Source organism: Mandrillus leucophaeus, unplaced genomic scaffold, assembly GCF_000951045.1.
Source record: "Mandrillus leucophaeus isolate KB7577 unplaced genomic scaffold, Mleu.le_1.0 Scaffold109, whole genome shotgun sequence".
NCBI lineage: Eukaryota > Metazoa > Chordata > Mammalia > Primates > Cercopithecidae > Mandrillus > Mandrillus leucophaeus.
This window is the reverse complement of record NW_012099098.1, coordinates 1,407,812-1,423,912: the sequence shown is the minus strand read 5'-3', so window position 1 is coordinate 1,423,912 and position 16,101 is coordinate 1,407,812. Positions and strand designations below refer to the sequence as shown.

General features: G+C 52.4%; 1 protein-coding gene across 1 annotated transcript in view; it reads right to left on the bottom strand.

The window, feature by feature from the left end:
• Nucleotides 1-15,497, bottom strand: part of ENG (endoglin) — a 62,349-nt gene extending 46,852 nt beyond the window's left edge. The window contains exons 1-2 of the mRNA XM_011988696.1: nucleotides 15,024-15,497; nucleotides 3,513-3,664 (exon numbers count right to left, since the gene is read on the bottom strand). Coding sequence (XP_011844086.1) covers nucleotides 3,513-3,664; nucleotides 15,024-15,420 — 549 coding nt within the window. The 5' untranslated portion in view covers nucleotides 15,421-15,497. The remainder of the gene's footprint in view (nucleotides 1-3,512; nucleotides 3,665-15,023) is intronic.
• Between the last annotated feature and the right edge of the window lie 604 nt (nucleotides 15,498-16,101).

Below are 16,101 nucleotides of genomic sequence, written 5' to 3'. Positions count from 1 at the left end.
CTCGCTCTGTCACTCAGGCTGGAGTGCAGTGGCGCGAACTCGGCTCACTGCAACCTCTGCCTCCCGGATTCAAGTGATTCTCTTGCCTCAGCCTCCCTAGTAGCTGGGATTACAGGCACCTGCCACCACACCTGGCTAATTTTTGTATTTTTCGTAGAGATGGGGTTTCACCATGTTGGCCAGGCTAGTCTCAGACTCCTAACCTCAAGTGATCTGCCTGCCTCAGCCTCCCAAAGTGCTGGGATGGGATTACAGGCATAAGCCACCATGCCTGGCCTGCCCCATTGATCTTGTAGCAATAACCGTTGAGGTTCAAATTATTCAACTGATGCAAAGACGTTCTGTAAACGGTAACAGCCCTGGCAAAATGAGGATGTTTACAGGTGAGAAATGGAGCCCAGAGAGAAATAATAATAACAATAACCGTAGCCACCATATGTTGAGTAGTCGCTCTGGGCAGGTCCGGCGCTCGGTGTTTTGCTTGCACCATCCCGCCGGATTCTTACAACACCCCTGGGAGGTAGGTGCTGTTAATGAATGGTTCCAGGTTTCCCATGGGAAAATCAAAGCTTAGAGGTGGCCCAAGGTAATGTGGCTCTCAGAGGTGGAGTCGCAGTTCAATTGGAGGGCTGTCTGGCTCCAGAACCTGTGTTCTCAATCCCTGCATCAACGTCACACAGCAGTGCACATATTTGTGCACGCATGCATGCATTCAGTCACACATTATTTGGGGCCGGACGCAGTGGCTCATGCCTGTAATCCCTGCACTCTGGGAGGCCGATGCGGGCGGATCATTTGAGGTCAGGAGTTCAAAACTAGCCTCTCCAACATGGTGAAACCCCATCTCTACTAAAAATATAAAAATTAGCTGGGTGTGGTGGCGGACGCCTGTAATTCCAGCTACTTGGGAGTCTGAGGCAAAAACAAACAAACAAAAACAACAAAATACCAACAAACAAAAAGAGTGATTTGGTGTAAGCCAGGTCCCTGGACCAGATTCTGCTACTCTGTGTTCTCAGGCGAGCTCCTGAGTCCAAGAAAGGTGTATCTACCAGTGAGTGGGGAGAAGGACCACCCTCGGCACACCAGATGCTATGCGAGGTGCTGGCCAGGGACAGATCCAGGACTGAACCCTGGGTTTCCTGGACCCCAGATGTCTCTACCACTTCCTCAAATGAACATCCCTCAAAGCCCTGAAGCTTGTAGCCTGGCTCCTTGAATTAAAAGGTGGAAGCTCACTGGAGCGAGTTCCCTAGAAGATGCAGAGGCTGACGGGAAGATTTTGTTGTCATGAACTGAGGGATTCTTGGAATATGGCATGAGTCACAGTGGCCCCCTGCCGTGCCCCTAAAATCCCTCCAAGAACTGTCACTGCTCACAGGATAAAGATAAACTTCTTAATATGGCGACAAGCCTTTGCCATCTCCCCTGTCCTGCTGGGGAACCTCTAGCTCCTGCCACCTGATGACCCCAGACAGAGCTTGCTCCCTCTGACTCTGCATTCACTCTATTCTGTGCTCTTCCACACCACCTCCTTCCTTGGTGAGCTCCTGGACATCCATGACGTTGCTTCTTCCAGGCCCAAGTCTCCTTAGGTTCTAAGATCAGATGAGATCAGGTGTGTTCAGGATGGTGTGGCCATAACAAGCCCTGCCTAATCCTGCAGCAGCTGGGGTGCCCTGGCCCCGTGCCCCCTGAGAATGCACCAGTCCCCTGGATCCTGGCTGGCTATCTACACACCTGTCTACACGCCTGTCTCCCATAGACCTGGACACCTGCCTAGGGGCCCCCCTCTCACCCTGGCCCAGTATTGAACAATTCAGTTGGGGGATCCCAGTCACCCAGAGGAGGCACAGGGACCTGAACGTTAAAACAACGTGAACTAACAGAGGCAGTCCTATTTTGAATATCATTACCAAATTTGAAAAAAAATGACAATGCCTATGAAAACCACACAAAGTGTGTTTGGCACTATCTATGATTTGGAAGTTATCAAAGCCCACAGTCCTCGTGGAGGGCAGGGCGGTGGGGAGCAGGGTCCCCCGATATTGGTGGTCTGAGCACTTTCTTATCACTGTACAAATGCAGGGCAACTTAACAGTTTCGGGGGCAGACTGGCCATAAGTTTACCCGGAGCTGACACAGCGAAGTTGTTATCAGGACCTAAGGCCACATCAACCAGGTGTAACCTCCAGTCCAACCAGGCCAGAAGCCACGTGAATACTGAGATCCACCTGGGAAACAAAGTGGCAGGCTGGCTCTGGCATCCCCAGGGATCTGGTGTGAACTCTGGCCCTGGGCATGTCACTCCACTGCTCTCAGCCAGCCTCAGTTTCCTTCTCCAAGAAGTGGGGATAATAACAGACCCTGGCAGATGAGCCTCGGGAGGCTTAATACATGTGAGATGCTTAATTCCTGGCATAGAGTTGGCCCTAGCACCGTCTCTAGCACATAGCGCTTAACAAAGATGTTATTAATATTCAGGACAAACATATCAGACAAACTGATGGTGGGCTGGGAGGGGGGTCTCCTGGGGAGAATCGGCTCCAGGCCGCAGCAGCCTTTGGATCTCTGAGGGTCACAGATGTTCAATAGGGGACATTCCAGGGAGAAAGATCTGGGCTCAACTGAGAAGCACTTTTCTTTTTCTTTCTTTCTTTTTTTTTTTTTTTTGAGACAAGGTCTCACTCTGTCACCCAGGCTTGAGTGCGGTGGTGCAATGTCGGCTCACTGCAACCTCCGCCTCCTGGGTTCAAGTGATTCTCCTGCCTCAGCCTCCCAAGTAGAGCTGGGATTACAGGCACCCACCATACCTAGCTAATTTTTGTATTTTTATTTATTTATTTATTTATTTATTTTTTGAGACAGAGTCTCACTCTGTCACCAGGCTGGAGTGCAGTGGCACAATCTCAGCTCACTGCAACCTCCAACTCCCTGGTTCAAGCAATTCTCCTGCCTCAGCCTCCCGAGTAGCTGGGATTGCAGGCACACACCACCACGCCCAGCTAATTTTTGTATTTTTAGTAGAGACGGGGTTTCACCATGTTGGCCAGGATGGTCTCGATCTCCTGATGTCGTGATCCACCTGCCTCGGCCTCCCAAAGTGCTGGGATTACAGGCGTGAGCCACCACGGCTGGCCCAAGAAGCACTTTTCAAAGTCCGAGCTCCCTAGAGAGAAGCTGCGTGCGTCCTCTAAGATTCCGTGAGGTCTCCACCATCAGAGGTGCATAAACGAGGCTCGCCTGATGCCCCCACCCATCTGGCTCTTCTCTACTCAGCTCTTCCCACCTGAGTCTTGTGGTGGCACCCACAAGACTGCCCTGATCCAGACCCTGCCCCTAGAAATGGCACCTCTTATGGGCCCTTTGAGATGCCCACATCACTCTTTTGGCAGGGGGCCTAATGAGGACTCAGCCACTGCCCCAGGGACGCCACAAGGAAGGCACCCCTCACCCCTTCTGCCTTGGAGCTTCCTCTGAGCCCGCACCCGATCCTGCCATGGGACACTCACCCTTGGGAACTCCAGGAAGAGGACATGGACTTCAAGGATGGCATTGGGCGCCTGAGCCACGCAGCCCTTCGAGACCTGGCTAGTGGTATATGTCACCTTGCCCCTCTCGGGGTCCACAGGCTGAAGGTCACAATGGACTGTTTCTGCAAGACCTGTTGGAGAAATCCAGAAAGAGGCTAGGTGAGAATAAGGTGATGGCAATGACTCCTACTTTCCAAACTTCTCCTAGGGACTTGACATGAGCTAAGGGCTTTCCTGCACCATCACAGCCACCTTACGAGGTGGATATCATTATATTTATTCCATGGATTGAAAAACCAAGGCTTGGAGAGGAAACATCTCCTGCCCAAGGTCAGTGTTACTACGTAAAGGATTGATGAATAAAAGGACACCCAGCTAAATTCAAATTTCAGATAAACAATAAGTAAATTTTTTGAAGTATTAGTATATTGCAAATATTGCACAGAACATACTTATACTAAATTTTCATTGTTTATCTGAAATTCAGATTTCACTGGGCCTCATATATATGTGTATATATACACACATATATACATATATAGATATACATATATAGATATATACATATATACACAGATATATATACACATATAGATATACATATATACATATATACATATACATATATAGATATACATATATACATATACAGATATATATACACATATACAGATATACATATATAGATATACATATATAAATACATACATATATATTTTTTGAGATGGAATTTTGCTCTTGTTGCCCAGGCTAGAGTGCAATGGTGTGATCTCAGCTCACTGCAGCCTCCGCCTCCTGGGTTCAAACGATTCTCCTGCCTCAGCCTCCCAAGTAGCTGGGGTTACAGGCATGCACCACCACACCTGGCTAATTTTGTATTTTTAGTAGAGACAGGGTTTCTCCATGTTGGTCAGGCTAGTCTCGAACTCCTGACCTCAGGTGATCCGCCCACTTCGGCCTCCCAAAGTGCTGGGATTACAGGCGTGAGCCACCACGCCCAGCCAGTCTCCCATATTTTTATTATTTATTTTTTAAAATTATTTTTCATTGTATATTTTTATTTTTTTTAGACGGAGTTTTGCTCTTGTTGCCCAGGCTGGAGTGCAATGGCGTGGTCTCAGCTCACTGCAACCTCTGCCTTCCAGGTTCAAGTGATTCTCCAGCCTCAGCCTCCTGAGTAGCTGGGATTACAGGCGTGCGCCACCATGCCCGGCTAATTTTTTGTATTTTTAGTAGAGATGGGACTTCTTCATGTTGGTCAGGCTCATCTCGAACTCCCGACCTCAGGTGATCTGCCTGTCTTGGCCTCCTAAAGTGCTGGGATTACAAGCATGAGCCACTGCACCCGGCCTATTTTTTGTTTTTTTTGACAGACTCTGCTCTGTTGCTCAGGCTGGAGTGCAGTGGCGAAATCATAGCTCACTGCAGCCTCGACCTCCCAGGCTCAAGTGATTCTCCCACCTCAGCCTCCTGAGTAGCTGGAACTACAGGCATGCACCGCCACACGCAGCTAATTTTTTCATTTTTGTAGAGATGAGGTTTCACCATGTTGCTCAGGCTGTATTGAACTCCTGGACTCAAGGGATCCTCCCACCTTGGCCTCCCAAAGTGTTGGGATTACAGGCATGAGCCACCACACACGGCTTATTTTTATTTGATGTATCTGGCAACCCTATGGTAAGGCAGGAGCTGAGATCAGGAGACAAAGCTTCCTCTCTTGTGCCTCAAGGTGGTGGGAGGAATGGTCTGAAGGGGTTGAGAGTTCCCTAGCCCCAAGGGATAGGGCGAGCCGAGAAGGCGGCCCAGGTTTGGAGGGAGGCTGCCGGAGCAGGCCGCAGAGCCCGGAAACACAGGTCCTGAGGGAAAGGAATGGAATTTCACCCGGACCCAGCAGGGTCGGAAAAGGAAATGAGGTTCCTACACCTCGTCCTGAGGAATGTGCCGGGGGAAGGGGGCTCCGGAGGAGGGAAGGAGGACAGAAGGGGAGACTGTTTGGAAGTTTGTGTCTCCATCTTGTCGCGCTCACTTCCTGTTTTCTTGGAGATCAAAGATGGGCACGGAGAGACTGGCCTCATATCCAGCCAAGGCCGGCTCAGAGGAGGGGGCAGGGAGGCTTCTTCTGAATCCTGGGCTGTCTGGAGCCTCACCAGCCTCCGTCCTCACCTTCCCACAGCACGCTGGGCTCTGGGCCCCAGAAGTCAGCAAAGGACATGAGATAGCTGCCCCTTGCCATGGCAACGCCATTCCCAGCTCTGTCTTGGGAAGGAGAAGATCTGGATGAGGACCTCTGACGGCCACGGGGGCCCAGGCCTTATATGTCCTCTCTCTGGCCCTATCCTACATGTCCCAGGGACTCTGGAGTGCCTGGACATAGTGGCATTTTGGTTTAAAACAAGCTCCCTGGAGCCAGGCTGACCTGGTCTGCCTCTCAGGCCCAGTGCTTACCAGCTATGTGGCTTTGGTGGGTCATTCCACCCCGTGGGGCTTCAATTCCTGGTCTGTAAAATGACAACAAACAGAGCCTACATGATCCACAGAGATGGTTGGGAGGACTCCCTGAGACTGCGTACATGGCAATTCTTTCTGAAATTTCTATTTATTTATTTTTCAGACAAGGTTGCCCTCTGTCTCCTAGGCTAGAGTGCAGTGGTGTGATCACAGCTCACTACAGCCTTGAGCTCCTGGGTTCCAGCGATCCTCCTGCCTCAGCTTCCCTAGTCATTGGGACTACAGTTGTGCGCCACCACGCCTGACTAATTTTTAAAATTTGCAGTAGAGACTGGGTCTCGCTATGTTGCTCAGGCTGGTGTCAAACTCCTGAGCTCAAGCAATCCTCTCACCTTAGCCTCTCAAAGTGCTAGGATTACAGGTGTGAGCCACCACGTGTGAGCCAGCATGCCTGGCCGGCAGCTCTCTTAAATAGTTATTTTACTGACTTCAGTCACTGTAGAATTGACTGGTCTAAGGGGTGGGGTGGGGTGTAGTGGCGGGATGGGGTGGCCTCCAGGTGACGGTCCTTCTGGATGGAGAGGTCACTGGGGTCTCTCTTACCCCAACAAAATCAAGGGCCGGTACCATCTCCTGTCTCCAGCCCCTCTGACCCACCAGCCCTCATGTTCTCCCCACCCTCTCCTTTTGTCATCAGTGAGCACAGGTTCCTTGGCTCTTACCTAGTTTAAGCCCCTCCTACTCAGATGGGGAGACTGAGGCCTGGAGGGGCGGGACAGGTCAAGTCTCACAGGACGTGGCTGACCAGGCCGGGCCGGGGACCCACGTCTCCCGACATGACCCAGTGTCTGGCCTGCAGATTATCGCAGCGGCTCCCTCCTTCCCTTTGGGACTTTCCCTGCCCCCTCCCCAGACTTCCAGGAACCCCAGTTCCTCCCGGATTGCTGGGGCCGCCTGGGGCCGCCTCCTCCATGCCGTCAGCCAGCGGGAGAGGCCACAGGCCTGGCCATTATGTAATGATCAGATAACAGGCCTGGCGGGGAGATCAGATAAGAGGTCCATTTATTTTGGGGCCTTTTCGAATCCTGGCCGCCCCCACCCCGCAGACGAGAATGGGGAGACAGGAGGGAGTGTGACGCCTGGGCCTGTCTCCCGGAGCCTGAGGCGGGCCCAGACCAAGTTGAAAACAATCCCCTGGCACCAAGGGAAACGCCAGGGCCTCCCGGGACTGGGTCAGAGGAGGAGCCGCTGGGGGCCTGGGTGACTGGAGCCCCAAGTGAGAGACCCAGGAGCCACCTCCCACCACTGTCCCCTCTCCACCCTCGCCACCCACGTGCACACAGCACCTCCCAGACTTTCCAAACGGCTACCTCCAGCACCTTGGAGGATGATCAAGAAAAACAGCTCTGGAGCCAGATGGCCTGGGTCAAATCCCAGCTCTGCCTCTTAAAATGCTGGTCACCTTGAGCAGAAGCCTAACCTCTCTGAGCCTCAGTTTCCCCATTTGCAGGCCACCAATAATCACTGCAGATGCTCCCATCATGCTTCCTGGGAGCCTAGGTAGCATTTCAAGGCTTTACACAAGTGAACTCATTTGATCCTCACAGCAGCCTTATGAGGTAGGCAACTGCTATTATTACACCCACGCACACTCGAGGAAACTGAAGACCAGGGTGGTTCAAGAATGTGCCCGAGGTGACCCGGCTACTAAGTGTCAGGGCCTGGATTTAAACCCAGACAGTCTGGCTCCAGCAAGCAGCAGGCATTCGCAGGCTGTGTGTGTCAGTTTGATGGGGTAACCCCTGTCAAGTGCCTGGTACTGAGTAGGTGCCCCAGACACAGAAGCTGTCAATATTATTTCATCACACCAGGACAGATACTTTTCTTCCCCCTTGCACCGCCACCGCCCCTGCTTTTTTTTTTTTTTTTTTTTCTGAAATAGAGTCTCGCTCTGTCACCCAGGCCAGAGTACAGTGTCTCGATCTCGTCTCACTATAACATCTCCATCCCAGGTTCAAGCAATTCTCATGCCTCAGCCTCCTGAGTAACTACAGGTGGACCACCACACTCAGCTAATTTTTATATTTTTGTAGAAATGGGTTTCGCCATATTGCCCAGGCTGGTCTCAAACTCCTGGGCTCAAGCGATCCGCCCGTCTCGGCCTCCCAAGGAAGATGCTTTTCAACAAGGGTCTTTTTTTTTTTTTTTTTGAGACCGAGTCTGGCTCTGTGGCCCAGGCTGGAGTGCAGTGACGCGATCTCAGCTCACTGCAAGCTCCAGCTCCCGGGTTCACGCCATTCTCCTGCCTCAGCTTCCCGAGTAGCTGGGACTACAGGCGCCTGCCACCACGCCTGGCTAATTTTTTGTATTTTTAGTAGAGATGGGGTTTCACCTTGTTAGCCAGGATGGTCTCCATCTCCTGACCTCATGATCCGCCCATCTCGGCCTCCCAAAGTGCTGGGATTACAGGCTTGAGCCACTGCGCCCGGCCTTAACAAGGGTCTTTTTTGCTGTAAGGCCTGCCCCATCTTGTTCAGTACCTCCTGGCCACTCTTTACCCTTTTTAGGTCCGATTACAGCCTCCCAGGTTTCCCAGCATCCAGCCCAGCCACTGCCCCCAGCGACCAGGAGGTCTCAGCACGCCTTGGCCCCGGACTCCCCCATGGTTCCACCATGCCTGCGGGGTCAAGTTCCTGCACTGCAGCCTACAGTAGAGATGAAAAGCACAGCGATTTGACAGATGCCAAAGGTTCAGGTCCTGATTCTTCCACCCGCCCGCTGCCTTTCCATCCTCAGTATTCTCATCTGTAACATGGGGATGAAGGTCATCATAACAGCTTCCTGTGGAGTCGGCAAGCAGGCCAGTAAATTACCCCTGCACAGCACTAGACCGGATCCTGAGAAGTGGGGGTTGCTCAGGAACTGGTGACAACCGTCACAATTATTTATGCCCAGTCAGGGGAGATGTGGGCTCTTCCCCTAAACACACCTCGCTTCCTATCCCTGCCATGCCCTTTCCCAGATCAACGCTCATCCTTTGTTTGACCATCTGGCCTTTTTTTTTTTTTTTTTTTTGGAGAGTCGGGGTCTTGTTCACTTGCCCAGGCTGGAGTGCAGTGGTGCAATCATAACTCACTGTAGCCTCCACCTCTTGGCCTCAAGCAATCCTCTGCCTCAGCCTCCCAAGCAGCTACCGGTATGAGTCATTATGCCTGACTCAGTTTTAAAAATGTTTGTGGAGAAAGAGTCTCACTATGTTGCCCAGGCTGGTCTTGAACGCCTGGCTTCAAGTGATCCTCCCACCTTAGCCTCCCAAAACATTGGGATTACAGGCATGAGCCACCATGCCCAGCCCCTAGCCAACTTCTAGTCATCCTTTAAAACCCTGTCCTGAAAATCTCATTGAAGCCGGTCCCTCCTTTCTTAGGTGCATCTGTCCTTGGATGTCCTTGGAGACCCATACATGCCCAGGTGTGCTGTTTTGATTTGCCAGTGTGTCTGCACTCCCAGCAGACAGTGAGTTTCTCCAGGACAAGGAGAGTCCACACCATTCCATGTTCCAATCACTTAGTCCAGGGCTCAGAGCAAACATCCATTTCCACTGTTGGATACAGTGAGTTCTAGATTTCTCTTCAGAGAATCAGTATGTCAGTATGTTCAGTTCTTTGTCCCCCATTTTAAAGTTTAACTTCCTCGTAGTTTCAGTAAACAACCTTTTCCACCAGTTTTAATCAGTAGTTCACATCTGTTCCCCTGGTCACCTGCTCTGTCCTGACTCATCCTGGTCACCTGCTTTGACCTAAGTCACCTTTAGTGACCTGTTCCAAACCATCCTTCCTGCCAAACTACTCACCCCGCCACTCTGGCTCATACCCTTGCTCTCTCTAAAATAGCCAATTGGAATTAGCTTAGACTGTGAGGTCCAACCTTAGCCAATAGGGGAAAGACGCAGCAGTAGGGGCTACCTGCGTCAGGAATAAGAACCCCTTTCCCTCCCTTGTTCAGGTGTGCTCTCGCCATTACTCCATTCTTGAGTCGCACCCTTGTATAGAAGTAAAAATTGCCTTGCTGAAAAATGAAATTTATGTTTGAGTGCTATTTCTTTGCGGCACTGAGGAACAAGCATTTTGTTTCTAACACCACAAACATCCATTTGTGGAACTGGCTGGTCAGGGCTGCCTCTGACCTGCTGGGTGACCCACATCAAGTCCCCCCCACCATTCTGGGACTCTGCTTCCCCATGGCTAGTGGGTAGGGAAGAGGGAGGGGTGGATAGGACATATTCTAAGTTCTACTGGGGGTCTGACAGTCTGAGGTTTCACCTAAGGATGAAGGCAGGAAGAGACGGCAGGGCATAGATGGGGCTGCTGAAGGTAAAGGCAGGGTCCCAGGGGTTGTGCCCCGGATGGGAGGGCTGTTATGGAGACCAGGGAGAAGGCTCAGTGCCTGCGGGGAGAAGATCAGGCAACAGGAAGCTCCTCATTCTCTCCACTGCGGTAGCACACTGCAGTGATTAGGCCCAGGGCTCATGCCCCAGCGGCTCATTTCAGGGCAGTGTTACTTGGGTAAATTCTGTCACCTGACTGAGTTATACGAGTGCCTCAGTCTCCCCATCTGTCAAATAAGGGCAGAAAGGGTGTCTCCTTTGTAGGGCTTTTGCAAGCGTTAAGTCTGACAGTACACATACTTAGAGCAGTGTCTAGCATACTGTAAGTGCTGAATAAATGTCAGTTGTTATACCATCTCTTTACCCCATCTCCACCCCTGCCACAGGGGTTGAAGCCAGCTGAGCCCTAGATGAGGGTCCCCTTCAGCCTCCAAGGCTGGTGCCCCAAAGCCTGGGCTGGAACTAGGAAGCGGGGTCCCAGAGCCAGGGTAAACAGTTCTCCAGGTCTCCAGCATCCAGGCCACAAAAGTTGTGGGGAAAAGAAGCTGAATTTGGAAGCAGACAGCCTGGAGTTGAAATTTGGACCTATCATTTGTCCCAAGCCTCAATTTTCTCATCTGTAAACTAGGGATACAGGCCAGGAGGAGCTGGCCCTCTGCCTGACACGCTGGGGACAGAGGGGAGGTGGCCGCCTCACTCTTGCTCAGATCCACCTCCAGCCCTGGGGCAAACGAATGGGTCTGTCACCAGAGGGCCCAGCACCAACCCGTCTGTGACCACAAGCAAGTCACTCTGTTCCTCTGGGTCACATCTGTCTGGCTGAGGTGAGGGAGAATCCTAATAGTCACGTTCCCCATGTCTTGGGGAGCCCACCCTCTCCTCGTTCACATGGCTCCTGCTCCAGCCTCCTTTTCCTCCCAGCAAATGGGAACGCAGCCTCTAAGAGATGGGCGTTTGAGGTCTCAGCCTTGCACCACTGACCCTTCTCCAGCGAGTCCCAGACCCCGACACAGACAGCCAGCAGCATGGGGACTTCAAGTCCTCCAGCAAAGGATCCTCCACACCCACGAACACTCTTCAATCCCAGTCGCCCAGCATGGGCCACCAGCCCCTGCAACCCTGCTGCAGGGACGCAATCCACATGAAATAATCCAAAATACAGGAAAAGGCGCACGTACCAAAACTGTGCATGGCGGTGGTATTTATAACTAGAACAAAGGAGAAACCACCTAAATATTTAACAATAAGGGATCTGCTAAGCAAACAGTGACAGGTTGATGGGACAGAATATTCCAGAACTGCAAGAGGATGGTCATGGAGTTCACAGGACAACATGGAGACCTGGTTCGAAAGAAGTAGACCAAAGACTCCCGAAATGTGGACCCCCTGGATTAAAAGTAGCTTAAAAAGTCAAAAAAAAAAAAAAAAAACTAGTAAGCCATCTACCACTGTAATAACAGTACCTGTATCGATAAAGGAGTTCTGAGGTAATTTTTTTCCCTTTTCTCTATTTTTTTTTTTTTTTAGGGGCAGGCTGAGGCAGCTATATGGTTAATTTTAATTGCTTAAAAAAAATCTCTACATGTTTGTTCTTTTCTTTTTTTTTTGATACAAAGTCTCACTCTATCATCCAGGCTGGAATGCAGTGGCTTGATCTCAGCTCACTGCAACCTCCGCCTCCCAGGGTTAAGCGATTCTCCTGCCTCAGCCTCCCAAGTAGCTGGGATTACAGGCGCCCACCATCACGCCTGGCTAATTTTTGTATTTTAAGTAGAGACAGGGTTTTGCCATGTTGGTCAGGCTGGTCTTGAACTCCTGACCTCAGGTGATCCACCCTCCTCAGCCTCCCAAAGTGCTGGGGTTACAGGTGTGAGCCACTGCACCTGGACTGCTTGTTCTTAAAACAAAACAAAACAAAAAAACCCCCAACATGACAGGAAAGTGTGTCTTAGAAAGTCAAAGTCCCAGCCAGACACAGTGACTCACACCTGTAATCCCAGCACTTTGGGAGGCTGAGGTGGGTGGATCACGAGGTCAGGAGTTCGAGACCAGCCTGGACAACATGGCAAAACCCCGTGTCTACTAAAAATACAAAAATTAGCCGGGTGTGGTGGCCGGCACTTGTAATCCCAGTTACTCAGGAGGTTGAGGCAGGAGAATCGCTTGAACCCGGGAGGCGGAGGTTGCAGTGAGCCTAGATTGTGCCATTATACTGCAGCCTGGGTGACAAGAGCAAGACTCCATCTCAAAAAAAATGTTAAAAAGAAAGTGAAAGTCCCATAGAGAAAACCCCAGGCCAGAGAACAGTAAGAGTGGGTTAAATAGAAAATTCTATTCCAGAATTTTCTCTATTGCATATTGTACATTATTACTATTTTAATGTTGCCGAAATGGAATTATTGTTGTTTGGGCACCTAACAGTGTGTCCCCGACATCCATCCATGGCAGTGTTCATATAGCTCTGTCTTCTTGGTGCCTATTGCATGATACTCCATGGTAATTTGTTAAGAGTCTCTGCTCATGGACATTTAGATCATTTCCAGTTACTGGATTTTTGTAACAGGTACCCATGGACCACACATCTTTACGGAGTTGGACGAGTAACTCTAGAAGGCTGACTTCTGAAGGTTGATTTGTGAGGGTAACAAGTTACACGCAAGGTACAGTTTTAGGAGATTCTTCCAAGTGGTGGCCCCAAATTCTAGACCCATTTCTAGGATGTCGGGGTCACTCCTACCCCCAGCCCCGGCATGGAGATCTGGGTTCCAGGCCCTGGCCCCAGGCTCCCCTCTGCCTTCCATGGGCCTCAGCTTCCCAGACCATAAATGAGTTGGGTTGATGGTCTGTTGTATCTTTGAGCCTGTGACCCCTGGTGCACTGGGACCAGCTCCTACCTGTTCATAGAAGCAGACTGATACATTTCCAGGAGTTTTTCCAACTGGCTGTTACATAGCTATTACTATATATTTTTAAAAGAGCATGAATGTCCGAACGCATTTCTTCCTAATCGTTTTACACCCCTGACTGTCATCTCTGCTCTCGATGTGATCTGCGCCTGCAGAGACTCTGGAGAACCAACTGCCAGGTGCACTGGGCACTGATTCCCAGCCACAAGCTTGGTGAGTTGGTGGCTTGAAGTCAGCCAGGTGGGAGTACTTAAACGCTGTGGAAATCCACAAACGCTACAGACCGAGCCCCCCACCCCGTTGTTAATTATTTACCAGCACACCACTGCCTTTGCTCCTTAAAAACCAGGCCCTAAATGTCTGCATGCACCTTTCTGTAATGACCAAGAGGAAGAGAGTGTTACTGCAGCGAGCAATGCGTGGGAGGGAGATCTTGGAGCTTAGGTAGGGGCTTCGTCTTAGCCGTGTGAACTTGGCAGGTTAGAGCCTCCATTTTCTCTTCTGTAAAATGGGGACGATGACGGCAGCCATCTTGCAGGGTCGTTGTGAGCCGCATTAAGAAGGTTCGCCCTATCACACCTTGCTAGAAGCAAGCATTTAGGGAGCCTCAGGCCAGGAGTCAAATCCCTGCTAAGTCACTTAATATGTCTGAGACTCAGTTTCCTATCAGTCAGGTGGTGGGCAGAGCTTTAGAGACCTAGAATGAGGGACTCTAAAATGCCGTCAGGTGGGGACGGGGGGAGACGGTGGCTGCCCCACCGCTGTTTTCCTTCCCCTTCCTCCCCACACTCGCAGCTCGCTTCTGCCCCTCTTCCCCCAGATCCATCAGAAAGCCCCTGGATGCGCAGGTGGGTCAAAGGATTGTCCACAGGACCAGCCAGTGGCTTGAGGTGGCCAAGGGATAGGGAGTGGGACGTGGGGCTGGGGGTCCCTGGCTCCTCATGGCCCCTCCTCTGGTCAGTTTCAGAAAGCAGCACAGGCCATGACCCCTTGGAAGAGCCCCCCAGGCTGAGGAGCCCCACAGAATCCCTAACCTGGCCGGCACCCACTCCCGCACCCTTCCTGAAGATCAGGGAGGTGGGAGGGAGGCAGAGCAGGGCCCTGCAGCCTTGGCCCGTTCGGTTTTAGGAGCTACTCAAAGGCCCTGGGGAAGGTGAGCTGGAGGAACTTAAAAATAAAACAACACAGAAGGGGCCCGTCTGTCAGAGCCCTCTCTGCAATGATCCCTCACCACCAACCTTCTCAGCAGCTCTGAGAGGGAAGTCTGTTGTCATCCCCGCTTTGCTCAGGGGCCCGAAGGCAGTCCCCCAAGATCACACCACAGGGAAGTGCCTATGTGACATTTGAACCCAGAGCCAGTGCTCAGAGCCCAGGCTGTGGGCCCTCCTTCCCATCCATTCCTCATGGGGAAACTCAAGGCTCAGAGAGGGCAGGAAACTCTCCTGTGGCTGCACAGCATTCTAGGACCTAGGCTTCCCGGGGAGTAATGGAACACAGCTGGGTGAGCAGACGCCAGAGACCAGGGTTGAAGTGAAAGAGTCAGCCCAATTTGCCCGAGGCTTTCCAACACTGAAAGTCCTGTATAATCGTTTAGTTCCAGCAAACTGGGAGGGTCGGTGACCCTCCAAAGCCCCATGGATGACTCCGTTGGGCGTGAGCTCAGGATACAGGAAGGAGGCCGGGAATACTTGGGGCCTGGTCTGTGCACCAGAGGCCGAGTCTCCCCACCCCGGGTCCCTGGACACCTACTTGTGGGGCTGAGGCTGCAGCCAGCCAGCAGCAGGGCAACAGCCAGAGGGAGCGCGCCGCGGTCCATGCCGTCCACGCGGGGTCCTGTGCGCTGGGCCTTATCCGGTGTCCAGAGGCAGGGCTGCGGGTGGGCGCCGGGGCCGGCGTGGGCTTGCGCGGGGACCCGAGGGGAGCAGGCGGCCGGAGCGACGGCGTCCCTGCTCCAGCCTTCTGGGGTGGCGGCCGAGGGGTCAGGAGAAGTGGACACAGGGACGCGGGGCTGGGCTGGGGTTGCTCTCCGAAGGATGGGCGGGGAGGGGTGCTGGGCTCCAGTGGATGGCAGTGACGGCAGCAGTCCTGGCCCCAGGGCGCAGATGAAGGCTGTGGTCTGACCGGCAGCAGGGAGCTCCGGGCTCATCCAGCCCGGCCCAGGGAGGCAGGAAATGCGCTTCCTTAGAGAAGGGGCTGGGCCAGGCCGCCTGCCAACCGGGTAGAGGAAGTGCCACGGGCTTTGTCACTGGGTGGGGGGCCCTGGGATGGGGGGAGGCAGTGGGGTGGGAGGGCCCAGGTTCTAGGCTTGTCTCCCCAAGTACCCCACCCTCCCATCCCACCCTCTCCAAGGCCGGCGGGTGGGGACACATCAGGCAGCCCCACAGATGAAAACAATCACCCTAACAGCCCACCGAGCGGGCCTTTCACGGGGCTGGGCTTGGCTAAAGTAGTTCCTGTGGAATTTGTGACCCCCTGAGCTCAATGATCCCATTTTGCAGATGAGGAAACAGAGATCCGATGTGTTGAGATCACTGGTTCAAGAAGAGGGTAGCGCTGGGATCCTGCCCACCTCCACCACCTCATGTCTTGCCAGGCACCAAACCCGGTCTACTAAGTGCAATTGACATGGGGCTGCCTAGCAGGCGGGAAAACTGTGGCACAGCAAGGTGGCTACGGCTGGGGTCTCTGGGCTCAGAGTAGCTGCCCAGGGCCACACATTTCATGTCTGACCCCTTCCTGGGTGGAAAATCCTTCATGGACAAAACACAGCTCTAGGCCAGGTGCAATGGCTCAAGCCTATAATCCCAGCACTTTGAGAGGCCAAGGC